This window comes from Pongo pygmaeus, chromosome 10 (genome assembly GCF_028885625.2).
Source record: "Pongo pygmaeus isolate AG05252 chromosome 10, NHGRI_mPonPyg2-v2.0_pri, whole genome shotgun sequence".
Lineage (NCBI taxonomy): Eukaryota > Metazoa > Chordata > Mammalia > Primates > Hominidae > Pongo > Pongo pygmaeus.
Window position 1 is genome coordinate 131,663,271 of NC_072383.2, and position 25,581 is coordinate 131,688,851.

A 25,581-nucleotide genomic window follows, 5' to 3' on the forward strand; every position below is an offset into this window, starting at 1 on the left:
CTTTACCAAAAAATAGTTTATTGCACAAAATTTAAGGAATTCCCAAGCACACTTACATTTGTAAAAAATCAACGTGCTTTTTAAAGTTACACTTTGTCAGACACGGTGACCCCTTTCCCAAGAACAGCCACAACTTGAGGACTCTCTTTTGTGAGGAAATTTTTAATAAAAACAAATAACTCAAAAGCACTGAATTTTCCAGACCCTCTAACACATTTCCCTCAGGATCCTGTGAGAGCCTGAGATCACTGTATGACAAGATTCACCTGGACCTTCTGGTCAGTGAGCTCAGAACACCTCACACCACAGCATCACTCAAGTCCCTCCTCACATCAGAGGGCTCCTCAAAGGGAGGCCCCAGGACGGTTCTCTCTCAGATTTGCTGGTCCCTCCCCTCCTAGAATCTTCACATACAACATTCTGTTTTTGTTTTTAAAGACCTCAGGGAACTAGGACTCTATGTTTTGGGAACCCTACACCAAGGAGAGTTGAGGGCAAGCTCCCTACCGCAGCGCAGCACAGCACGGACTGTGTTCTGGTGGGCAGGGCCCCTGCTGGACCCACCCGAGGAGAGTCCATTTCACATCCTATCGAAAACACTGCCTGATCCATATTGCAAAGAGTGGGAACGGGTGTGAGTCCGTAAGACCTGTAGCATCAATCTCACATACACCATGGAAAAACACATGAAAACCAAGTTACATTGTTTTTGGAACATCAGAAAAACAAGTAGTGACATCGTGAAGTGCCCTAGCCTGTGACACACGTGGGGATGAACACGCCGCCCTAGCCTGTGACACACGGCGTGGGGATGAACACGCCACATAATGCGCTGGTGACCGTTTTCTAAGCAATACTCCCAACTTCACTGCCTTTTCTGTGAGGATATTCCATCATTCCCACTTCTGCCCACAAGAACAAAATAATTCAAACTTTACGCACTGAAGTAACTCTGGGAGGTAGAAGTGCCAGGAGAGTCCCTTGGAGATAAGAAAAAAACCTCAACAATAAAAAAAGCAATTTAAAAATCCAACTTCAGCCGGGGGCGGTGGTTCACGCCTATAATTCCAGCACTTTGGAAGGCTGAGGCTCAGGATCATCTGAGGTCAAGAGTTCAAGACCAGCCTGGCCAACATGGTGGAACTCCGCCCCTCTAAAAATACAAAAATTAGGCTGGCGTGGTGGCGGGCACCTGTAATCCCAGCTACTGGAGAGAATGAGGCAGGAGAATCACTTGAACCCAGAAAGCGGAGCTTGCAGTGAGCAGAGATCACGCCACTGCACTCCAGCCTGGGCGACAGAGCGAGACTCTGTCTCAAAAAAAAAAAAAAAAAAAAATCCAACTTCCTCTTTTAAGCGTCGTCTTAAGGAAGGAAGCCTGAAGGCAGCGTCTGCGTGAACACGAGAGGCCTCAGATCCAGAAGCACAAGCTGTGCATGAAAACACCAAAAGACTCACTGCAGGGAGCAAAGGCAGCCAGGCCCTGCCAAACCAGAGGGGGCCCTGGCACCGGCGGCCACAGAGCGCTGGGGGAGGCATCGCACCTGAGGGCGCACACTCAGGAAAACTGGGGTGAGAAACATAGAGCTACTTTCCCTTCGGTATTTTCAGAATTAGTTTGTCCTAAGAGAAAAAAAAATACACGGTGAACATCACTCACTCGAGGACTTTTCATAAGCAAGGAGAAGTCGCTCCCCACTGAATGTGTGATTTCTCGATTTTAAATTTTTTTAAATCATTTATTTATTTATTTTTGAGATGGAGTCTCACTCTGTTGCCCAGGCTGGAGTGCAGTGGCGCCATCTCGGCTCACTGCAAGCTTTGCCTCCCGGGTTCAAGTGATTCTCCTGCCTCAGCCTCCCTAGCAGCTGGGATTATAGGCGCGCACTACCACACCCAGCTAATTTTTTATTTTTAGTAAAGACGGCATTTTGCCATGTTGGCCAGGATGGTCTGGAACTCTTGACCTCAGGTGATCCACCCGCCTCGGCCTCCCAAAGTGCTGGGATTACAGGCATGAGCCACCGCGCCCGGCCCGATTTCTTGATTTTAAAATTAAAACAAAGGGGTAGTACAGCCAAAATAAATAAGAACGTAAATTGCCATTTTTTTTCTAATAGTACAAGAACAATTTAGTAAATAACATCTTCAACTTAACATAAAAAGTAGGATATATTTATAATGAAATTTTCAAGTATTATTTCAAAATTAACCCTGTACAAATGATATATATATTTTGGAAATTCCAATATTTGCTAGAGAATATTTTTTAAATACCAAACATCTTTGTGGTTAATGCTACCTTAACCTTACCAATTAACCTTCTAAAAGTATATTACAACAGAACACAAATGCTTAAAACACACCATACTGTTTTCTCCACAAAACAGACACAAGACACGGACATGAGCACATCTGGCCTGGCCAGTGACTCAGAACCTCATTTCAGACCAGTACATCTGCAAAGGAGGCCACGCGGACCCATTCTCTCTCTCCTAACTCATATAATAAATATTATTTTAGGTTTTCTTAGCAAACTAGGGGACAACTTACAGACCCCAACTCTCCCAGTCAGCCAGTGTCTGCAGTGTTTCAGGATTTGGGGTGGGAAACAGAAGATCTCACACACGTAGTGCTGATTTTAAATAAGGCATCTGTTTCTGAGACACCCTGGGAGACCACAGCCACCTTCCTCACGGTGCCTGCCTGTCTCTTCCGGAAATCGCCTCTGCTCGCCACATGATGCTGGTGTAACCACAAAGGATCCAGGACTTCTCTTGATGACTGCACAAGTACAGGTGCTCCTACACACGAGTACAGGCGCTCCGACAGACACTGGTAAAGATTTTCACTTGGGGAACAGAAGTGTGAGGCTTGTTACCGCCTGCGATCTACACCTGGCTGACTCCAGGGGAAACCGCAGGAGTCGCTGCAGGGAGCCCCTGGCCCACTCTCCTCCTCCTCCTCCACCCTCCTTCCTCTCCCTCTGGCCTCTCCCTGTGCCCCCCAAAGGTCAGATCAGATACGGGGCCTCAGTGTCCTTGTGTCTCCTGATGGCCGTCAGGCCTGACCAAGGGTCCAAGCTGCCCCTTCCCGGTGGCCAGCCACGGTGGAATCACACAGGGCCAGTGGCCTGAGAGGAAGAGACCAGCAGGAAGGAAAGATCCTCAGCAACAAAGTAAAACCGGAACAACAGAGGACCTTTCTGTGTAAGAATATTTGGCTTTAGAAGGTAAATAAAATAATTATATTTCTTAGAATAGAATTTTCTGACTGACATCCCTAAATCCTACAGGTAAATTATTCCCAACAAATTTTCAAAAGGCAATCAATAATAAGTAGGTTCTTCTTAAATAATATGAGCATATGCTTCTTAAAGATTGGGTTACAGGCCGGGCGCAGTGGCTCACGCCTGTAATCCCAGTACTTTGGGAGGCTGAGATGGGCAGATCACTTGAGGTCAGGAGATTGAGACCATCCTGGCCAACATGGTGAAACCCCATCGCTACTAAAAATACAAACATTAGCCTGGCATAGTGGTGCAAGCGTGTAATCCCAGCTACTCCAGAGGCTGAGGCAGGAGAATCGCATGAACCTGGAAGGCGGAGCTTGCAGTGAGCGGAGAGTGTGCACTCCAGCCTGGGCAACAAAGCGAGACTCTGTCTCAAAAAAAAAAAAAAAAAAAAAAAAAAGACTGGATTATGATCTTCAGTATCTATGTACACATCCTATGGTGGGATGGCTATCCAAAAAAACAAGTAAAAAGCCAAAGGTACAAATAAAATTTCATTTCTGCAGAAAAGTAAAGCTCTTACTGAATGGAACAGGGAAATGAGAAACTGCAGCCAGCCTGGCCAGGCGCGGTGCCGCAGACCCTGTCACGCAGCTTCTCCCAGTTATGCAGCCTCTCCGTCACCCGCAGACGACAGCAGCATCGGTGGCCGCTCAGAAGACATGTCCTACAAGTAACCCTTCAGACACGTTCAGAGCTCCTCGCCGAGAGCCTATTAGGCTTTTAAGAGTTGGTCATTCCATGGGAAAAGCTAATTGTGATCTTCGAATGTTTTTCTAATCCTTGGCTCTCATTCTGCTATATATTTTACTCCTTGTTAAAGGCAAAACAAAACTTAAATTTCATGTCTTAGAAAAACATCGACCACACAGTCAAATAAATAACATTGATAAGAGAGCATTCTGGGGCAGCGGCACACGGAGGCAAGTCCGCAGCAGTCACTCTCCCGGACCTTCTTTGGAAGCCCTGCTCTGACTGTGTCTCTGTGCGTCGCCGCGTGGGCCGGCGTGACCCCCAGGGGGCACAGGGCTGGCAGTGGCTGGCTCCACCGGAGTCCACGAGGACAGAGACTCGTGCACCGTCATGGTGTGCTCCTCCATCTGGCGCTGCAGGCTGTCCATCTCCTGCCTGGGACAGAAGAAGAAAGAAGGCCCAGATCACACAAGTGCCAGGCAGAACGCGCCACCTGGGGACAGCGTCACTCGCTAGCACCTGAGTGGACCTGGGTGCCTTCGGGGATCCACAAACCAACCGAGACCACAGAAGCTCAGCTGTTCTCGGCACCGTTCTCTACACTGTGCAGAGGACACAGGCTCAAGGATCAGTCCTGACCAGGCGGTGGGGTGGAAGCTGTCACTGAGGCCTGGCACACGCGACTTCCACTCCGTTACCTGCCCTCGGGGCGCCTGGCTCCGCCCTACACACTTGGCTCAGCCTCAGGCTGCCAGGTGCACCGTGTGTGGCCTTCCATCTTCTCAGGGCCTATCAGGGTAGTTGAACTCCAGGCAGTTTCCACCTATGAGTTCACAGGCTGGGTGTGCGAGTTTCCCCCCACCTTTATATAAACCTCAGAGGCTGTGAGTCCCCCTCCCCCTTTATATAAACCTCAGAGGCTGTGTGAGTCCCCCTCCCCCTTTATATAAACCTGAGGCTGTGCGTGCAAGTCCCCCCCTTTAAGAAAACCTCAGAGGCTGTGTGAGTTCCCCCCCTTTATATAAACCTCAGAGGCTGTGTGTGCAAGTGTCTCCCTTATATAAACCTCAGAGGCTGTGTGTGCGAGTCCCCCCCTTTATGTAAACCTCAGAGGCTGTGAGTCCCCCTCCCCCTTTATATAAACCTCAGAGGCTGAGTCCCTCCCACTTTATATAAACCTCAGAGGCTGTGTATGCGAGTCCCCCCCTTTATATAAACCTCAGAGGCTGTGTGTGTGAGTCCCCCACTTTATATAAACGTCAGAGGCTGTGTGAGTTCCCCCACCTTTATATAAACCTCAGAGACTGTGTGTGCAAGTCCCCTCCCTTATATAAACCTCAGAGGCTATGTGTGCGAGTCCCCCACCCTTATATAAACCTGCTCAAACTCTGCTGGGCACTCACTGAGTACTGGCACCAGGAGTGTCCTCCCAGCTAAAGAGGGCATTAATCTTTAAGACTAGCTGAAGTGCAGCACGGAATATGGTCGTACTTGAGCTGCTGGAGGCAGCTGTTCAGGTTCTTGAGGGGCTCCTTGCTCACGGCGGGCGGTGGCCTCAGCAGCTCCTCCAGCAGCGAGGCGGGAACTGGGCAGTCCGGGATCTTGATGGGCGTGGCAGGGTTGGAAGAGCTGGCCTCGCCTTTCGGCTCCTTTCTCTGTTTTTAAAAGCACATGATCAGCTTTCTCACCGTCCCCTCCCTCGGGTCAGTCTCACTAGCACAGCATGTGGCAGACAGGCCTCCCTCAACTGGTGGACGTGGGGCCTCTGGGAAGGGGACCATCCTGGCCACCGTGGCAGCACAGCACGACAGTCCTTGGAGCTCCAGAATAGCTGGCTGAGGAAACACCTTTATTCCTAAGGCACAAAACCAGAGCAAAGCAGAGACAACCTAACTCCTGGGTCTGCGGGAGGATGGGGCCGAGCCGCAGACTACAGCTCTCCCAGACGCTTCTCCCATCAGAGACTCAAGACCTTGATGTGGAATTTCCTTAAGAAATTAAGTAAATTTTCCAACTTAGGCTCCCTTTTCTAGGACTTCAAACTTTTTCCACTGATAAGCACACGACGCTGAACGGCCTCTGAACCTGAGCACTGCCCTCCCACCTGCCTCCTGGAAAACATGGACGTGGACTGAGCACAGAAAAACGCCAGGCACCTGGGCACAGCTCCCGGGCCCCAGCCCTTCACACACAGCAGGGACTGCCGAGTCACAGACCACCGCTCATCTGCTTTACAAAGCACATTATAACAAAGTGGTATTTGAATTCACGGAACGAGGAAAATGCTGTTGGATGAATGAAACCAGAATGAAATGATTTCATCTGTCACCTGAGCAGGATACCCCATTATCACTGACTACACAGCAGCTGCTCAATGTGGGCTAAACAAATCCATTTATGTCTGAATGACTAACACGTCTGCCAGCCTGTCCAAGAGCATCTACAGCGCACATCGGCTACCCCGGGGGGATGCGGGCCTGAGTACCGTCTTGGCCGCGCCACGGCGTAGGTCCAGCTTGAGCTGCTGGTTCTGCTGGAGCAGGGTCTTCATGTTGTTCTTCAGCTCTGACACTTTTGCCTGGAGCATAAATTTATCCTTCTGGGTCATGGACAGATCCTCCTGGGCCATCTCCAACTCAGACTTGACATTCTGTGGAAAATGAAGTCAGATTTTTAAAAGCTAACACATCTTAAACATCCTTCCAAGATCCGAGTTTGTATTTTCATAGGTTAAGCACACGTATGTCCTCCTCGGCGCCATCTAGATGATGCCAGTCCAGGTCCAAAATGCTCAGGACCAGAAGTGTGTCAAATTTTGGAATTTTGAATATTTGCATTACAACTACCAGCTGAGTATCCATAATCCAAAAATTTGAAATGTTCCAATGATCATTTCCTTTGTCATGTTGATGCTCAGAAAGTTTCAGATTTTTGGATTTTTGTTTTTGTTTTTTTTAGACACAGGGTCTCACTCTGTCATCCAGGCTGGAGTGCAGTGGTCCAACCACAGCTCACCGCCCAAGTGCTGGGACTACAGGTGTGAGCCACCAGGCCTGGCCAAGTTTTGAATTTCTGGATGATGGACGCTTCTCGGCCTATGTCTATAAATAAATTCTCACTGTGACTCAAGCCCCTCATTTACAAGGGGGATTTAGCAATTACACTCCTTTCCTGGGCAGTCAAGACCGAACCCTGAGTTCTTTGTCGAGAAGTTTATCGCAAATTGGCAAACTTTTCCCATGCACCCTCCCATTTGCTGGAGTCCATGAAATCACGTTCTTGGTCTGTGACACACAGCGTGGCCAAGGGATTGGAGCCGGCCCAGGCTTCGCCCCTGCCTCTGTCCTGCCGCATGACGTGGACCAGGTGACTTTGCGAGTGCCCCACTGGACGAGGGCGCCAGCTGCCAGGGAGCACTGCCTGGCCGCAGGCTGCACAGCACAGGAACCAGAGGCTGCCCTGGAAGTGCTGCTCCCGCCTGTGCCCAGCGCCTCACACAGGTACCTGCAGCAGGTGCTGTAGCCCCTCCAGCTCCTTCCTCCCTGCTGCTCCCGCCTGTGCCCAGCGCCTCACACAGGTACCTGCAGCAGCTGCTGTAGCCCTTCCAGTTCCTTCCTGCCCTGCTGCTCCGTCAAGTCCAGCTGCTGCTTCAAGGACTGGATTTCTCTTTCTTTCTGATCCACCTCCCATTTGAGATTTTCCATCTAAAGAGGGGAAAGTCAGATGGCCAAAAGAACATTAAAGTGGCTTTACTGCCCTGGAAAACGGCTCTAGCTGTGTTTCGGTTTATCTTTTAATACCATATTCAGAAAACCATCACTGTTCCTCCCCAAGCAGGATGGAGTGAAGTCACCCAGGGCACCCGGTGAGTCCAGCCCTGCGAGTCCAGCCCTGTGAGTCCAGCCCCCATGAACCGTCACCTCTTGGTTTCCCACGGGCTGTTTGCTGAGCTGCTCGTCCAGCTGCTTCTGCAGGAGCTGGAGCTGCGCCCGGGCCTCGGCCAGCTCTGCTTGGAACTGTGCTATCTCCTGGGAATGTTTCCCCTCCCGAATCCTAGCATAACAAAACAAGAAAGAAGGGAATCGCCGCGCTCCTCCAGTGTGCTGTGCCCTCCCGCTGGGAAACGCTGCCTGTGGAAGGCGTCCGTCCTGGCAGGTCGTCTGCCGTGGACTAAGTGCTGCAGCCATGCTTGGTGCCCACAGTGTGCACTCGGGCAGTCCTCATGAAGCACCTGAGACTCACACTTCGCCGGCACCCCTCACAGATCCCAGACACTCACTTCGCCAGCACCCCTCACAGATCCCAGAGACTCACTTCGCCGGCACCCCTTACAGATCCCGGAGACTCACTTCGCCGGCACCCCTCACAGATCCCAGAGAGTGCCAGCCCTGAGACCATAGTGCATGGGGCCCACAGAGCCACAGCATCAGCCCCGCGCCGACTGCCCCTTCCCGCCTCTGACCTGAAGCTAAGTACTCCTGCTGGGGCGCTTTCTCTCTTGGGGGAGGACACGGGGCAGTGAGTGAGGCTCAGGCTTCTGGGGACAGAGGCTGGGTGCCTTCTACTCCTATGATTCACTCAAGTACTTGGCAATTTGCAAAATATAGATGACCCTTGCTGTGCTGAAGGTGTGAATTAGACCCCGCCCATTGCCAGGACAGCCATGTTTGAGGGCTGGCGGGGCTCAGGCACTCACTGAAGGTCGTCGGCCTCAGCCTGCAGCTTCTGCACCAGGTGTTCCTTGGCCTGCAGCTCCTTCTTCACCTCACTCAGCTCCAAGGAGGCCGCCTTGAAGTGGCGGCGGTTATGCCCGGCTTCCACCTTGGCAGCGGCCACCTAGGAGGAAGGAAGCCACGTTGTCCATGCCCTGCGTGATACCCACAGCTTTACGACATGCCGGGCGCAGGAGGTGAATCCACTCCCGGCCCCGTGCACGTCCTGGCTGCCAGCGTGTGCTTCTCCACAGGCCTGTCAAGTTCCTTGTAAAGATGAAACCACCTGACCTGGAGCTCGGCACGCAGCAAGTGCACACTTATGTGGCTGCTGCTATCTGTTGAATGAACACATTTATTCGAGATTTCTCGGTCTAAATAGTTTTTATAGTGTTCTTCCAGTGTATTCACAGCCTGGACAACATAGCAAGACCCTGTCTCCACAAAAAATAAAAAAATTAGCAGGGCATGGTGGTTCCAGGTACTCAGGAGGCTGAGGTGGAAGGATCACTTGAGCTCAGGAGTTCCAGGCTGCAGGGAGCTGTGATCGCGCCACTGCACTCCAGCCGGGGTGACAGAGTGAGACCTGGTCTCAAAAATGAAACAAATAGGCCAGGCGCGGAGGCTCATGCCTGTAATCCTAGCACTGTGGGAGGCCGAGGCGGGCGGATCACAAGGTCAGGAGATTGAGACCATAGGCCGGGCGCGGTGGCTAATGCCTGTAATCCCAGCACTGTGGGAGGCCGAGGCGGGCGGATCACGAGGTCAGGAGATCGAGACCATCCTGGCTAACACGGGGAAACCCCGTCTCTACTAAAAATACAAAAAATTAGCCAGGCGTGGTGGCGGGTGCCTGTAGTCCCAGCTACTCAGGAGGCTGAGGCAGGAGAATGGTGTGAACCCGGGAGGTGGAGCTTGCAGTGAGCCGAGATCGCACCACTGCGCTCCGGCCTGGGCGACAAAGCGAGACGCCATCTCAAAATCTCAAAAAAAATAATAAAAAAAAAATAAATAAAAATAATAAAATAAAATAAATAAATACATTTAAAAAGTAAGAATAAAATTAATTGGAAGGCCAAGGCGGGCAGGTCATCAGGTCAGGAGATCGAGACCATCCTGGCTAATATGGTGAAACCCCATCTCTACTAAAATACAAAAAATTAGCCAGGTGTGGTGGTGCACGCCTGTAGTTCCAGCTACTGGGGAGGCTGAGGCAGGAGAATCACTTGAACCCAGGAGGCGGAGGTTACAGTGAACCAAGATCGCACCACTGCACTCCAGCCTGGCGACAGAGTGAGACTCCATCTAAAAAAAAAAAAAAAAAAAAAAAACCGAAAAACATTCAGTGAACCCTAACCGTGGAGCAAAAGCTGGAGAGCTGGGGCGCCGTGTGAGCCAGCCTGAACCACGGCCCTGCAGCAGGCGCCAGGCAAGGGTTAAACGGCTGGGCGGATGAGGCCTGTGGGGCCAAGAGAAAGCTGTTAACTGCTCCTATTAAAATATTCCTGCCACATTTTTTTTTTTTTTTGAGACAGAGTTTCCCTCTTATTGCCCAAGCTGGAGTGCAATGGTATGATCTTGGCTCACCACAACCTCCGCCTCCTGGGTTCAAGCGATTCTCCTGCCTCAGCCTCCCGAGTAGCTAGGACTTCAGGCATGTGCCACCATGCCAGGCTAATTTTGTATTCATAGTAGAGACAGGGTTTCTCCATGTTGGTCAGCCTGGTCTTGAACTCCCAACCTCAGGTGATCCGCCTGCCTCAGCCTCCCGAAGTGCTGGGATTACAGGCGTGAGCCACCGTGCCCGGCCACCTGCCACATCTTAAAATTAATTCTATTTATAAAGAAACTTTATTGTTTCACCCCTTAAAAAAATCAAGAATCTTTTTCTTTTTATCTCAATTACATTATCATAGAAAAGTTCTTAAAGGCTGTGGCAAAGCCAGGTCATAGGAACAACAGAAGCTTCACTGTTAGGCCAAAAAGTTTGAATTGTGAAGCAATTATTTTTTTACAAGTTCAATTCAAATGGGATTTAAAGGAAAAGTGATGTTCTTTCCTGCCTTTCTCTAGAGACAACCAGTTATTTCTTGTGTTCCTCCTAGAAATTTTCTACATATACATGAACATCAAATGCATGCACACACACCACACCCCAGGCACACACACCACAGCCCTTGCACGGACACCCCCCCCGCCCGCGCACATACACACACACCACACCCCAGCCCTTGCACAGACACGCCCCTCCGCGCACATACACACACACCACACCCCAGGCACACACGTGTGTACAGACATCACAACCCTTGCACGCACAGCCCCCCACGTGCACACACACACCCTGGGCACACACGTGTGTGGAGACATCACAACCCTTGCATGCACAGCCCCCCACGTGCACACACACCACACCCCCAGGCACACATGTGCACACACACCCCCCACGTGCACACACACGGCAAGCGTGCTAGGAGTAGCTGCTCTGTGCCAGGTGTGGCGGAGGTAGCCAGCAAGAAGCAGCGTTCTAATGGAGGAGCAGGGCCCAGACAGGGCACCTGGGGGTCAGGATGGGCCTCTGCTGGCGACTTGACCAATGTGTCAGTGAACACCTGAAGCAGGGCAGGGGCCAGCCACGGCAAGACAGCTCTCTACACAGAGAAGGGTCCACAGAACCACCCCTCTTATCTGCCGAACACAAATGGGATCCTATGCTATTCTCAAGTTTGCTTTCGCAATGCAACACGACATACAGGACACCATTCCCAGCACAATATAAATACACATGCAAGCGGAGCTCATTGGCCCCAGGCCCTCACAGCTGCACCGCCATTTAATCTAACGCCACCTTCTAAGGACCAGAACAGGTGCTCTGCGGCCTCCGTCACCAACAACTGCAACGCACCTTTGCTGTGTAACTGCTGGAAGGAGGCTGGTGTGTGAAGGACCCTGCATGGATTTTTAGGCACTGGAGCGTCCTCTGGAACGCCCTGTGAGCCGGAAGGTGGCACGCACCTGCTCCTTGAGGCTGTTCACCTTCTCCTTCTCCTTCTCTAGTGAGGCCTGCAGGGCCTGGACAAGATGCTTCATCTGGCGATCCTCCTCTTCTTTGCGCTGCAAAACTGCCTGCACCTAGATCAGATTGCAGGAGGACAGATAAGGAAGGACGTCAAAATTACAAACACACAAGGCTGCTACAGCAGGCAACGTGACACATGTCACATCACAGGCGCAGGCACACACCAGGGAGGTAAAGGAAACTCCACTTCTGAAGAATCTATGAATCCTAGGATTCAAAAACAGAATCCTAGGTTGCGGGAGCATGATCACAGGGCCGCACTCAAGAACGTGGCACGCCTGTGGGCCCCACGGCTCCAGAGGCCGGGGCAGGAGGATCGCTGGAGCCCAGGAGGTTGAGGATGCAGTGAGCTATGATGGTACCACCGCACTGCCCTCCACTCCAGGCAAGAGCCAGACCCTGTCTCAAAAAAAAAAAGAATGGGCCGGGCGCGGTGGCTCACGCCTGTAATCCCAGCACTTTGGGAGGCCGAGGCAGGTGGATGACGGTCAGAAAATCAAGACCATCCTGGCTAACAGAGTGAAACCTCGTCTCTACTAAAAATACAAAAAATTAGCTGGGCGCAGTGGTGCACGCCTGTAGTCCCAGCTATACCGGAGGCCGAGGCAGGAGAATCGCTTGAACTCGGGAGGCAGGGAGCCAAGATTGCACCACTGCACTCCAGCCTGAGAGACAGAGTGAGACTCCATATTACTAACAACAACAACAACAACAACAAAATGGAACATGGTGGCTGGGAACTCAAAAACTACATACAAATCAGGGGCTGCAGCCGGGGTACAAAAAGAACAGAAGTGGTGGGAACTAGGGCAAAATATGGAACTAAGATGGGATAGTCAACACCAACAGCTCGATCTGGCCCCCAGGATTTCCCTGAAATGCCCAGCCTGGTCCTCAATCCAGAGGCTGTGGAGACTAAGTAGCTGAGTGAGAACCAGGTGAGGGTTCAAGTCCCAGTTCTGAACTGTGTGAACCTCTTGTTAAGTGCCCCCCACAAACAATGTCACCATCTGGGAATGGAACTCAGCCACACCCGCATGGAAGGTCTACCCCTCAACTAAGCAGGTCTGCCCCCCGACTAAGCAGGTCTGCCCCCCAACTAAGCAGGTCTACCCCCCGACTAAGCAGGTCTGCCCCTCAACTAAACAGGTGAACTGAGCACACGCAGGGGCTCCCGCCTCACCTCAGAGAGCCCAGCCCTGCACCAACTGCTGGGGACCCAGGGCTGTGGTCACCCGGACCCCTGAGCCTGTTCTCTCGGCTGCAGGCCAGGTGGGCTAGGGGTCGGCACAGGTGACTGAATCTGGGTGAGATTCTTGGAGTGCACGCAGCTCCAGCAACTCTCACACTGCTGCTGGCGTGAGTTTGACGAGTTTGAATACCTGAAGGTTCAACTGGACTAGGTCTGCCTCCCTCTTGGCCAAAGCTGTTTCTAGGATGCTGTTGTGTTCTCGCAGAGCTGCGTTGGACTGTCCAAGGCCCGTAAGCTTCCCTTTCTCGTGCTCTAATTCAAGAGCCAACTTCTTGTTTGACTCCTCGAGGCGTTTTATCTTCTTCCTAAAGCCTCTGGATTCTTGAAGCTGAAACATACCAACGTCACTGTGAAATTACCCGCACTGGTGAGTGGAGTTCACATACCCCAGAAACAGGTGAGTTTTCAACAAGAAACAGAGAAAACTTGGGCCAGGCGTGGAGGCTCATGCCTGTAATCCCAGCACGTTGGGAGGCCGAGGCAGGGGGATCACCTGAGGTCAGGAGTTTGAGACCAGCCTGGCCAACATGGTGAAACCCTGTCCCTACTGAAAATACAAAAATTAGCCACTGTTGTGGCACATGCCTCTAGTCCCAGCTACTCAGGAGGCTGAGGCAGGAGAATCGCTTGAACCCAGGAGGTGGAGGTTGCAGTGAGCTGAGATCGTGCCCCTGCACTCCAGCCTAGGCAACACAGCGAGACTCCGTCTCAAAAAAAAGAAAGAAAGAAAAGAAACATCGAAAACTAAAACACAGCAATGGGCTGGGCACGGTGACTCACGCCTGTAATCCCAGCACTTTGGGAGGTCAGGGGTTTGAGACCAGCCTAGCCAACATGATGAAACCCTGTCTCTACCAAAACTACAGAAATTATCCAGGTGTGGTGGCGAGCACCTGTAGTTCCAGCTACTCAGGAGAATGAGGCGGGAGAATCACTGGAACCTGGGAAGCGGAGGCTGTGGTGAGCCAAGATCGTGCACTCCCGCCTGAATGACAGAGTGAGACTGTCTCAAGACAACAAAAACAATAACAGAACAATGGACACCACACAACCAGCGATGGACACCACACGACCCTGCAATGGACACCACACGGACCAGCGATGGACACCACAGGACCAGCGATGGACACCACAGGACTGTGCTTCCGTCATGATCTGAAGGCTGTCGTGGTCAGTTGCTTCCCCAGGCCCCTCTCATTCCTCCCCATGGCCAAGAGCCCAGCCTTCTCCTGGGGCCATGGGCTTCTGGAGAAGTCTGTCCAGGCACTGAGCCCCGGCTAGGCCACCAGCAGGGTGGGCATGAGCAAAACCACTTCAGGACAGGACACAGCCAGAGAGTGGAACAGGCATCCCTACTGTGACGGAGCTCCACAGGGAGGGGCTGGGGAGGGAGGGGAGCCGGGAACCAGAGGGGCTGGGGAGGCAGGGGGGCCAGGACACTGAGCTGCCACCAGCACCGCTGAAGCGAGAACTGTCTCTGAACCTGAGATATCTGAGTTTTGTTTTTTTTTTTTGAGACGGAGTCTCACTCTGTCGCCCAGCCTGGAGTGCAGTGGCGCGATCTTGGCTCACTGCAACCTCCGCTCCTGGGTTCAAGCGGTTTACCTGCCTCGGCCGCCCAAGTAGCTGGGACTACAAGCACCCGCCACCACACCCGGCTAATTTTTGTATTTTTAGTAGAGACAGGGTTTCACCATGTCGGCCAGGCTGGTCTGGTCTTGAGCTCCTAACCTTGTGATCCACCCACCTCAGCCTCCCAGAGTGCTGGGATTACAGGCGTGAGCCACTCGCCTGGCGAAGTTGGGTTTCTTATTTGCAACCAAAGCATTTGAACTGAGAAGGGTTCCACTATGAATTCTGTAACCATTCCATGAAAGAGGCTGTACAGTGATCCTCCCCAGAGGGCTGGAATCAGGGCCTGCCCCACCACAGAGCCAGAGGCCGACGGTCAGAAGGTGGCAACACCAAAAGTAGCAACGCTGGGCACATGGTGAAGTTTTGTTCTTCGGGCCTCACGCGTGGCAGCATGCCCAGGGCTCACGTGACCTGCCCCACGCTGCCACCACAGCAGATGGCCAGGCCTCACCTCGTCCTCCAGCTCCAGCACCTTCTCCCGGGACTCTTCCAGCTCCTGGCTGGTCAGCGCGATGACCTCCTGCAGTTCCTTTTCCAGCAGCGTCTTGCTATGACTGACAGCCTGCAGCTCCGCCTCCAGGGCCTGGATCCTTCCCTAAGGGCCAAGACGGAACGGGCGCTTGGTCGTGGGACAGGCCCTGACCCCCCTCACTTCCCGTGGTGCCGGCAGGCAGGAGGCTGTGTGGCTGCACACACCAGACACCAGCTGTCTGACAGTCTCACAACCTTCCTTTTTGTTAAAGAAGTTGAATTAACCGACCACAGCATGCACACGATGACACACGGGGATAGCTGGGACAAACAAAATCATCTCTTCAGTTCAATGCTTCAAAAACACAGAAGAAAATCTGACCTGCAGATAATGGCTATAAATCACCATCTGTGGCAAGCAAGCAGCACCAGGTGTAATAAACACCACACACATGCTCACGCACCACACACACACACACCACACACACACATGCTCATGTAACACACACGCTCATGTAACACACACCACGTGCACATGTTCACATCCCACATACCACACACACTCATGTAACACACACCATGTGCACATGTTCACATCCCACATACCACACACATACACATGTGCTCACACCCCACACGCACATGCTCACACCCCACACGTGTTCATACCCCACACCACATATGCACATGTGCTCACACCTCACACTGCACGCACACGTTCATACCCCACACAACTGCACATATGTGCTCACACCCCACACTGCATGCACACATGTGCTCACATCCCACACACCACGCACACACACACTCCACATGCCACACAAACACATGCTCACACCTCACACATGCACGGATACACACAGGCACAGGCGTGCTCTCACATCCCGCCCACTTGCTGCCTCAATGGTACCAGGCCCTTGCCAAGCACGTTCCAGTACCACCTAACTTAACCCTCACATGAGAAGGTTCTCATTCACCTCAATTTGGCCTCATTTCGCTGAGGATCAAAAAGGTGAGAAATTTGCCAAAAGTCACCACTTGCGAGGGGTGAAGCCCAGACGGACACAAGACATTGGCTCCCGGCTGTGCTATTCCTCAGCTGCAACAGCGCAGCAAGAAGCCGGCTTTGCCCAGCCTTTGCAACCTCCCCACCCCAGCTCTTAGCCCAAAGAAAATGGCAACTGAATCAATCTCCCCAACATTTTACAAAGCAACCAGGTGAGAGGGAGCACTTGATTTATTTATTTAATTTTAGACACAGAGTCTCTCTCTAACTCCCCGGCTGGAGCGCAGCAGCAAAATCACGGCTCACTGCAGTTTCAGCCTCCCCTCCCAGGCTGAGGCGGTCCTCCCACCTCAGTGTCTCAAGCATCTGGGACCACAGGCCCATGCCACCAAGCCCAGGTAGTATTTTTGTGTTATTTGTACATATAGAGTCTCATTATGTTGCCCAGGCTGGTCTCCAACTCCTGTGCTCAAGCGATCCTCCCGCCTCGGCCTCCCAAAGCGCTGGGATTACAGGTGTGAGCCACCGTGCCCGGCCGAGTTTATTTAATTGCTGGGATTACAGGTGTGAGCCACCGTGCCCGGCCGAGTTTATTTAATTGCTGGGATTATAGGTGTGAGCCACCGTGCCTGGCCGAGTTTATTTAATTGCTGGGATTACAGGTGTGAGCCACCGTGCCCGGCCGAGTTTATTTAATTTGACAAGAAAATCCCACGTTATGATACAGTCTCTTCCTACCCATAAATTCTTAAGTGGACAGGAGATAAAAACAAACCACATGTAAGAAGAAATACTAAAGTTGTCGGTGCAAGGACGTGAATTGGAGAATAATAAATAAAATGTGGATGAACTCGCTCAGGTAGAATGTTATGCCTACCACGAAAGGTGAGAGAGCACAGAGGGCCACGGCCTGCACAGAAGGCCCCGCTCAGAGCCCTCCAGAAAGGGCACCCGCTTGTTCTGGGCCACTGCAGCGTGGCTACCTCTAAACGCTCCCTGAACCCTGCCAATCGCTGACTCCACGCCCTCACTCCTGCTTCTCAGTGAGTGCGGAGGCTGCTTTTCCTCCTGAGATGCAAGGAGGCGCAGAGGCAGCTGGAGTGTGAGCGGACCAGGGCAGGCTCTCCCTCTACCCCAAGGGAGCAGCTGAACTCTGAGCCAAGGAGGTTTCTTGAGGAAAATCAGGTGAACGCCACAGGCCACAGGCCGTGCGGGGTTCATGAGGGAGACGCGAGGCGATGCTCAGTCACTGTGGGTTCCTGGCAACCTTGAAGCTGAGCAGGAGTTTAGAGAGTTGCCACCTCCCACGCGAGCTCGGCCCCGCTAGGCTTTAGGGGGCAACTGCTGATGGAGACCCCTTCCCTGCACTGAGGGGCTGGTGACCCTGGCCGGGAATGGCCCGGCGTTACCTACATGTAGAGCCAGGCTGCTGTCACTGCTGCCGCCCTGGGCTCGGAGCTGGCCCAGCTCCGCGTCCGCAGCCTCCTTGGCCGCGAGGGCCTCCTGCAGGCGGCGGCTGAGGATGCCCACAGCGTTCTCGTAGGCCTTATGTTTGGTCTTCATCTCCTTCTGGGCGCTGGTCAAGTCTGAGCCCAGCCGCCTCATCTTCTGCTTCTGTTCCGTGATGGCCCTGGGGTGTCATGAGGGAGACACAGGAGGAAGCTGAATTATCCCGACGTGACCGTCTGGCATTCTGGTTCGCCTCCCCCCGGCCCCCTCACCTCCCGCCGGCACACGCAGACTTACTTCCGGGCTTCTTGCTGCAACTCTTCGATTTGTTTCTTCAGCGCCTCATTGGCCTCTGTGACCGCGACCATCTGCTCCTTATCGAACTGCAACGACTTCGGAAGGGAAGGAGGGCGTGAGGAGCGGCACTGCCACCCCCAGCCTGTCTCTCCTCCCTGGCTCCAGCCCATCACCCCCACCAAAGGCACTGCTCAGGCTCACCCTGGAGGACTTGGGCCTTGAGAAAAATCCTGAGAGAGACGTCTGCCTTCTTACAAACCACTCTTTTTTTTTTTTTTTTGAGGTGGAGTCTCACTCTGTCACCCAGGCTGGAGTGCAGGGGTGCGATCTCAGCTCACTGCAACCTCCGCTTCCCAGGTTCAGGTGATTCTCCTGCCTCAGCCTCCCGAGTGGCTGGGACTACAGGTGCCTGCCACCACGCCCGGCTAATTTTTGTATTTTTAGTAGACAGGGTTTCACCATATTGGCCAGGCTGGTCTTGAACTCCTAACCTTGTGATCCACCTACCTCGGCCTCCCAAAGTGCTGGGATTACACGCATGAGCCACTGCACCCGGCCACAAACCACTCATTACTGAAGCCAACAAGCATTTCCAAATACTGTCCAGAGCATCAGAGGCACAACAGGACATGACTGGTTCACAGCAAAGCCTGTGGACCCAGGACCTCTCCTCCAAACCCCCAGGACCCAGGACTCCTCCCCAGGGCCCCAGGAACCCTCCCCAAGGCCTCCAGGATCCCTCCTCAAGGATCCAGACCCCTCCTTGGAAACCCCAGGACCCCTCCCCAGAGCCCCCAGGACCCTTCCTGAGACCCCGGGACCCCTCCCCAGAACCCCTGGGACCCTTCCCTGGAGACCCCAGGACCCCTCCACGGAGACCCCAGGACCCCTCCCCAGAGACCCCAGGACCCCTCCCCGGAGACCCCCGGACCCTTCCTGAGACCCCGGGACCCCTCCCCAGAACCCCTGGGACCCCTCCATGGAGTCCCCAGGACCCCTCCCCGGAGACCCCAGGACCCCTCCCCAGAGACCCCAGGACCCTTCCCTGGATGCCCCCAGATGCCCTCCTCAGGATCAACTGTGAACACTGAGGGCTGCGTCCCCGACCTGCTCCTGCCCTCGCAGCCTTTCCCCAGCTCCTGTGTGCGAGGCGAGTCCCCAACAACCAGCCCAGGCCTGCAGCTGTGGGGTCCGAATGTGCTCTGCCCGCACTGCTGAGTCCTCCAAGCCTCCTATAGCCCAAGGAGCCGGCCCTCCCCTTGGCCCACCTCCCCGCCCCGGCACCAGCGCTAATCCATCAGCCCCCACTTTCCGACACTGATGGCGCCGGCCACACCGCCTACTCACAGGCCTCAGCCTGGCTCCGAATGAGCCAGACATGCTGACCAATCTGCCTGCTGGGAACTTGGCTCGGTCCTCTCCGGCAACTTCAGAAACATCATAAGCAAAACGTAGCACTTGGTCTAACATGCCATCAGACAACTCTCCCCAAATTTACTCTTGCTCTCCTGATTTCTCATCTCACCTCCCAGTTCCTCAGCCGGGATGTCTCGACAGGATCCTGGACTGCGGCCTCCGTCCCACACCCCTCACCCCTCACCTGCTCTGCTACCTGCAGCCGAGAGACTGTCACCAGCATCCCGGACACCCACTGCATGCAGAAGCCAGCCCAGGCTCAGCTTCCACAGGAACATGACTAGCTCTGGTCAGTCCCAGCTCCACACTCAGCCACGAGGGACTCCCAGGGTCCCCGGGCCCCGACACCCTGCCCTGACGTGGGGTCTCCACAAAACACTCACCCTTGCTTTCTGCATGACAGCCGCTGTCCTCTCACACACTAGATCCCGGGAGCCCATGGCAATGGGCAGAAGCTGGGTGCCTCACGGGGCCTCCTCACTCCCTCCCTTCATGCACCATCGCCACCTGGACTTACCAGGCCTCACCGGACTGCCCCTCTGGGACCTATGCTCCAGGTGGGCCTTGTTCCCAGCTGTTCTTCCAAAAGCCTCTCCCACCTTGGCCCCACCCCGCCCCAGACACAGGCCCCGCCCCGACACAGGACCCCCCCCAGACACAGGTCCCGCCCCAGACACAGGCCCCCTCCCCAAGCACTTTGGCCGAATCCTCCCCATCAAGTGAGTCAACCCGACACGGACAGACCTGCAAGTGTGTTTCCATCTCGTCTCGCTCCTTCTGCGCCGACTGGAGATGCCCTTCAAGGTCCGCCATCTGCTGACGGACCTGGGCTGCCTCTCTGTGCAGGCGCGAGAGCTCCGCCTCTGCGGCCCGCTTCTCCCCGTGCACTTGCATCAGCTCCTGCCGCAGCTCCTTCAGCTCCGAGTCCAGCCTCTTCCTGGTGGCTTTCAGCTCACTGATGAGCTGGTCTTTGGAGGTGGCATCGCGCCGGTAGGCCTCCACCATCACCTGCCAAAGACGGAAGCTGTGAGCGGACGCTGGGCGGCCAGGCGTGGGGCGGGGGCATTCCTGGGGGTCAAGTTGGCTTCAACAAAAATGTTTACCACTTATCGGGGGCATAACTTTTTTGAGGTAAAGATACATTTCATCAAATCTAAGACTCCATCGACTGAGACACACCATTGTTTATCCACAGGTGACATCACTGCCTTAACAAGAGTCTGTGTGGTGCACAAGGCAGTCACACCGGCCTCGTAGACGTCTCCTCTATTCCAAGGAGTCTGGCTCTCTCCTGACTTCAGTTGCACTGCTTTGCTTCCAACAGGTAATCCCCTTGCTTGTGGCTCAGTAAAAAAGCAAAGCAGGACTCACCACACTGCTTCAGGGGCCGCCCTTGCTCAGAAATAAAATACAGCAGGCCGGGCGTGGTGTCTCACACGTGTAATCCCAGCACTCTGGGAGCCCGAGCTGGCTGATCACCTGAGGTCAGGAGTTCAAAACCAGCCTGGCCAACAAGGTGAAAACCCTGTCTCTACTAAAAATACAAAAAACTAGCCAGGCATGGTGGTGCATGCTTGTAGTCCCAGCTACTCAGGAGGCTGAGGCATGAGAATCACTTGAACCTGGCAGTTGGAGGTTGCAATGAGCGGAGACAGCACTACTGCACTCCAGCCTGGGCGACACAGCCAGACTCTGTCTCAAAAAAAATAAAACACAGCAGCGCTCACAACGCTGCTTCAGGGATCGCCCTCGCTCAGAAATAAAACACAGCAGCACTCACGATACAGCTTCAGGGGTCACCATTGCTCAGATCCCATAAAATCCAACAGGAGGTACTGGCTTCACTGACACAAAATTTATATTCCATGTCTTTTTGGGTAACCAAAATTTGTTTCAATGCTGGAACTCCATGTGCATTTTTCAAAGACATTTTAAATGGCAAACCCAACCTGTGTGTTAACAACACTGCACAACACACAGCTCCCTGGAGTGAGCACAACAGGGTATGCTGACAGGCACTCCAGTGACAGCCGCCCCTGGAGATCTGAAGGCCAAGACTCCCACCCCGCTGTGGAAGTATGTCTTGACTTTGCAGATTAAATGCCTTTAAAAAAAGTTAAAGAGGGCCGGGCGTGGTGACTCACACCTGTAATCCCAGCACTTTGGGAGGCCAAGACGGGTGGATCACCTGAGGTCAGGAGATTGAGACCATCCTGGCTAACATGGAGAAACTCCGTCTCAAAATACAAAATACAAAAAATTTGGTGGAGGGCGCCTATAGTCCCAGCTACTCGGCAGGCTGAGGCAGAATAGCTTGAACCCGGGAGGCAGAGCTTGCAGTGAGCCGAGATCATGTCACTGCACTCCAGCCTGGCTGACAGAGAGAGACTCCGTCTCAAAAAAAAAAAAAAAAAAAAGTTAAAGAGAACTCAAGATGTTACCTTCTTCTCAACTTCAGTGACATTGGAATTGCTAAGCAATTAAACCACAGAAAACTCTGTTCATACGCTTGTTTCAAGTGAAGAAGTCAACAACACATTTTTACCTTTTGTTGAAGAAACTGTTCCTTTATTTTTTGCGTTTGCTTTTTCAGAGTGGCAGTCTCCTGCTGCAGGTGTTCCACCTATGGGGTACATGTGCACAGACATTACACTGAGGGCTCCTGGAGGGAAATGTGTCTGCACGCATGTTACACTGAAGGCTCCAGGAGGGGAACACATCTGCATAAATGTTACAGAGAGCTCCAGGAGGGGACACATCCTCACAGATGTTACACTGAGGGCTCCAGGAAAGGAAACATCTGCAGAGATGTTACACTGAGGGCTCCAGAAGGGGCCACATCTGCAGAGATGTTACACTGAGGGTTCCAGAAGGGGACACATCTGCAGAGATGTTACACTGAGGGCTCCAGGAAAGGACACATCTGCAGAGTTGTTACACTGAGGACTATAGGAGGGGAATGTGTCTGCACAGATGTTACACTGAGGGCTCCAAGAGGGGAATGCATGTGCATGAATATTACACTGAAGGCTACAGCAGGGGGACACATCTACACAGATGTTACACTGAGGGCTCCAGGAGGGGGATGCAACTACACAGACATTACACTGATGGCTCCAGGAGGGCACACGTCTGCACATATGTTATAGGAAGAAGCATTTGTGTTCTGACAGGAACTGGTGGTTCCTAAGGCCTGGGCTCTCCCTTCTCACCACTGACAGCATGAAGGCACCATGAGGGGCAGGGAGGTGGGAGGGGGATGAGGTCAGGGGACACTCCAGCCCAGGGCTCAGCAAGCCTTTCTTGGAGATGCCTGATGGAAAACGACTGCAGCTCACAGGCTGCACGTCAGTCACAGCTGCTCAGCAATGCTCTTGCAGCACAGGCGCAGCTCCAGGCATCGCACAGGCGAGCGAGCAGGGCTGTTCCAGGGGCAGTTTACAGAACCCAGTGTTGGGCTGCACCCACAGGCTGAGGGTGCTGACCCCAGGCTCTGGTCCTTGTCCTGCAAAGTCTGTTGGAGCCCAGCCCATTCAGCCCAGGAGCTTGTGAGAAATGCAGAGCCTTGGGCCCCACACAGACCCACCCCACAGGATCTGCACTTGGAGGGCTCCACACAGACCCACCCCACAGGACCTGCACTCGGAGGGCTCCACACAGACCCACCCTACAGGATCTGCACTTGGACGGTCCCGGAGGACTCAGGAACACGTGTGTTTGTGAAACACTTCTCTACCTCAGCAAACAACTCTCAACGCACACACACATGGGGCGGCCGACTCCAGAAATAGGGAAGAGCTTGTTCAGGACCTAGGTTTTCTGTCTGAATATAGAACACACTGCATGCAAATCCTAGTTATCACTAGAGCATGACCGAAGAATGAGCCTTTTTCCCTACAATATGGAGGGCGGTCCCTCAGGAGCCCTCCTGCGAAGGATCAAAGTGCTGGTTGTTCCACGCGCATCATTCATCCCTTCCGATGATCCTCACGTCACCTGCCCCTGGTCCCACAGCAGCTCCCACAGCGGGCAACAGACTTGGAACTCAGCAAACAGGGAGCCATGGTCAGAGAAACCTCAGCCCCCACGTGGATACTGCTGTGTCAAGATGCCTAGAGAACGCAGTGGCTCACGCCTGTAATCCCAGCACTTCGGGAGGCTGAGGCGGGCAGTTCACTCGAGCCTAAGAGTTTGAGACCAGCCTGGGCAACATGGCAAAACCCCGTATCTATTAAAAAAAAAAAAAAAAAAAGATGGCCGGGGGCGTGTGCACATTCCGCCAAGGCCAGGCAGCGTGGCCAACACCAGGCAGGCCCAGGAGGCCAGTCCGTCTCCCAGTCGGCTGACTGTGGTTCCCAGGTGGAAAACAGACTTCAGAGCTGGGAAGGCAGCTTCCGAGACAAGGTCACCGCTACCACCACCTTCATCTGTCCTGGGGAAAACAGCCCAACCCAGGGGTTAACTTGGATTAAATAACTGCCAGTAATGACAACGCAGGTAAAATTCCAATATAAGAAATAACTCCTAGCTCCATGAAAGTCTCTCTCTGAGTCTTCCAGGTATCAGCTGTTTCTTACTGAACTAATGGTCAGTAAAATCAAGTTTAAATTCATCCACAGAATTTGGACAATTCCTCTAAATTTACTCCCTCAACACTGTAAATAGCAATGACCTGTCCGAGTGCCTCTTTACTAGAAAATCACTTAGTACAGGTCAGTGTTTGTAGGGACAGCTTCCTTCAGAAAGGAGGGAAAACAGGCTCATGATTTCCTCTTGCCCTTGATCCTTATAGAGCGGGATTTAAAGACAGAATAGGCCGGTCGTGGTGGCTCACCCCTGTAATCCCAACACTTCGGGAGGCTGAGGTGAGCAGATTGTGAGGTCAAGAGATCCAGACCATCCTGGCCAACATGGTGAAACCCCGTCTCTACTAAAAATACAAAAATTAGCTGGGTGTGGTGGCACGCACATGTAGTCCCAGCTACTTGGGAGACTGAGGCAGGAGAATCACTTGAACCCCGGAGGCAGAGGTTGCAGTGAGCCGAGATCGCGGCACTGCACTCCAGCCTGGCAACAGAGTGAGACTCCATCTCAAAAAAAAAAAAAAAAAAAAGGGTCGGGCTCGGTGGCTCATGCCTGTTATCCGAGCACTGTGGAAAGTGGAGGCAAGCGGATCACTTGAGGTCAGGAGTTCGAGACTAGCCTGGCCAACATGGCAAAACCCTGTCTCTACTACAAATACAAAAATTAACCGGGCACAGTGGCTCAGGCCTGTAATCCCAGCACTGTGGGAGACTGAGGCGGGCGAATCACTTGAAGTTAGGAGTTCGAGACTAGCCTGGCCAACATGGCAAAACCCTGTCTCTACTAGAAATACAAAAATTAGCCAGGCACGGTGGCTCAGCCTGTAATCCCAGCAATGTGGGAGGCCGAAGCGGGTGGATCACTTCAGGTTAGAAGTTTGAGACTAGCCTGGCCAACATGGCGAAACCCCGTCTCTACTAAAAATACAAAAATAAGCCAGGCATGGGGGCGCATGCCTGTAATCCCAGCTACTCAGGAGGCTGAGGCACAAGAATCGCCTGAACCTGGGAGGTGGAGGTTGCAGTGAGCGGAGATCATCCCACTGCACTCCAGCCTGGGCAACACAGTGAGACTGTTTTAAAAAAAAAAGAAAGAAAGAAAGAAGCAAATAATCAGCATCATTCCTGCACGGAGAGTTCTGATTCAAAACAAAACACAGCAGAATGCATTACCTGGCCAGATTTGATGGCTAATTCTTCTCTTAACTTCTCTAAAGTTTCCGACGTTTCCTCGGTACCTTCTTCCAAGCGTCTTGCTCCTCTGTCAAGCTCCTCCTTGCCACTCTTGGCCGCCTGCAGAGCCGCCTCCAAGATGATCTTCTCGTTCTGCAGGAGGCAGATCGTGTCCTCCCTGGAGGCAGCCTCGCCCTGCAGCTCCCCCAGCCTGGCCTGCAGCTCGTCGTAGTGTGTCTGCAGGGCATCGAGGGACTGCTCCCTGCTCTGCAGAGCCTCCTGAGTCAAGGTGAGCTGTTTCATCAGGTCCAGGTGCTCCTGCTGCAGCGCCTCAAGCTGCTGGTCTCGCTGGAGCAAAGTCAACTTCACCTGGAGAAGGAATGAAGCCCACATGGCTGCGCCCGACCCTACTCTGAGAATGTATGCCCTTTTCCTGTTCGGGTTTCAAGTAATTTTGATGGACACTATGGAGGTCTTTTTTTCATGCACAATCCTGGTGTAGAAGAACCAGCAGGGCGAACAC

The 25,581-nt window shown here is 53.2% G+C and overlaps 1 protein-coding gene across 9 annotated transcripts in view; it reads right to left on the reverse strand.

Moving 5' to 3' along the window:
• Position 1: 1 nt before the first annotated feature.
• Positions 2-25,581, reverse strand: part of GOLGA3 (golgin A3) — a 57,915-nt gene continuing 32,335 nt past the window's right edge. For all 9 annotated transcript variants that reach the window (XM_054444876.2, XM_054444874.2, XM_054444879.2 and 6 more), the window contains 14 exons: positions 25,059-25,427; positions 21,848-21,925; positions 20,047-20,310; positions 17,887-17,981; positions 17,554-17,770; positions 15,115-15,258; positions 13,159-13,356; positions 11,713-11,829; positions 8,682-8,821; positions 7,906-8,038; positions 7,567-7,689; positions 6,471-6,635; positions 5,477-5,640; positions 2-4,420 (listed from right to left, as the gene is read on the reverse strand). In XM_054444876.2, coding sequence (XP_054300851.1) covers positions 4,231-4,420; positions 5,477-5,640; positions 6,471-6,635; positions 7,567-7,689; positions 7,906-8,038; positions 8,682-8,821; positions 11,713-11,829; positions 13,159-13,356; positions 15,115-15,258; positions 17,554-17,770; positions 17,887-17,981; positions 20,047-20,310; positions 21,848-21,925; positions 25,059-25,427 — 2,397 coding nt within the window. In that variant the 3' untranslated portion in view covers positions 2-4,230. The remainder of the gene's footprint in view (positions 4,421-5,476; positions 5,641-6,470; positions 6,636-7,566; positions 7,690-7,905; positions 8,039-8,681; positions 8,822-11,712; positions 11,830-13,158; positions 13,357-15,114; positions 15,259-17,553; positions 17,771-17,886; positions 17,982-20,046; positions 20,311-21,847; positions 21,926-25,058; positions 25,428-25,581) is intronic.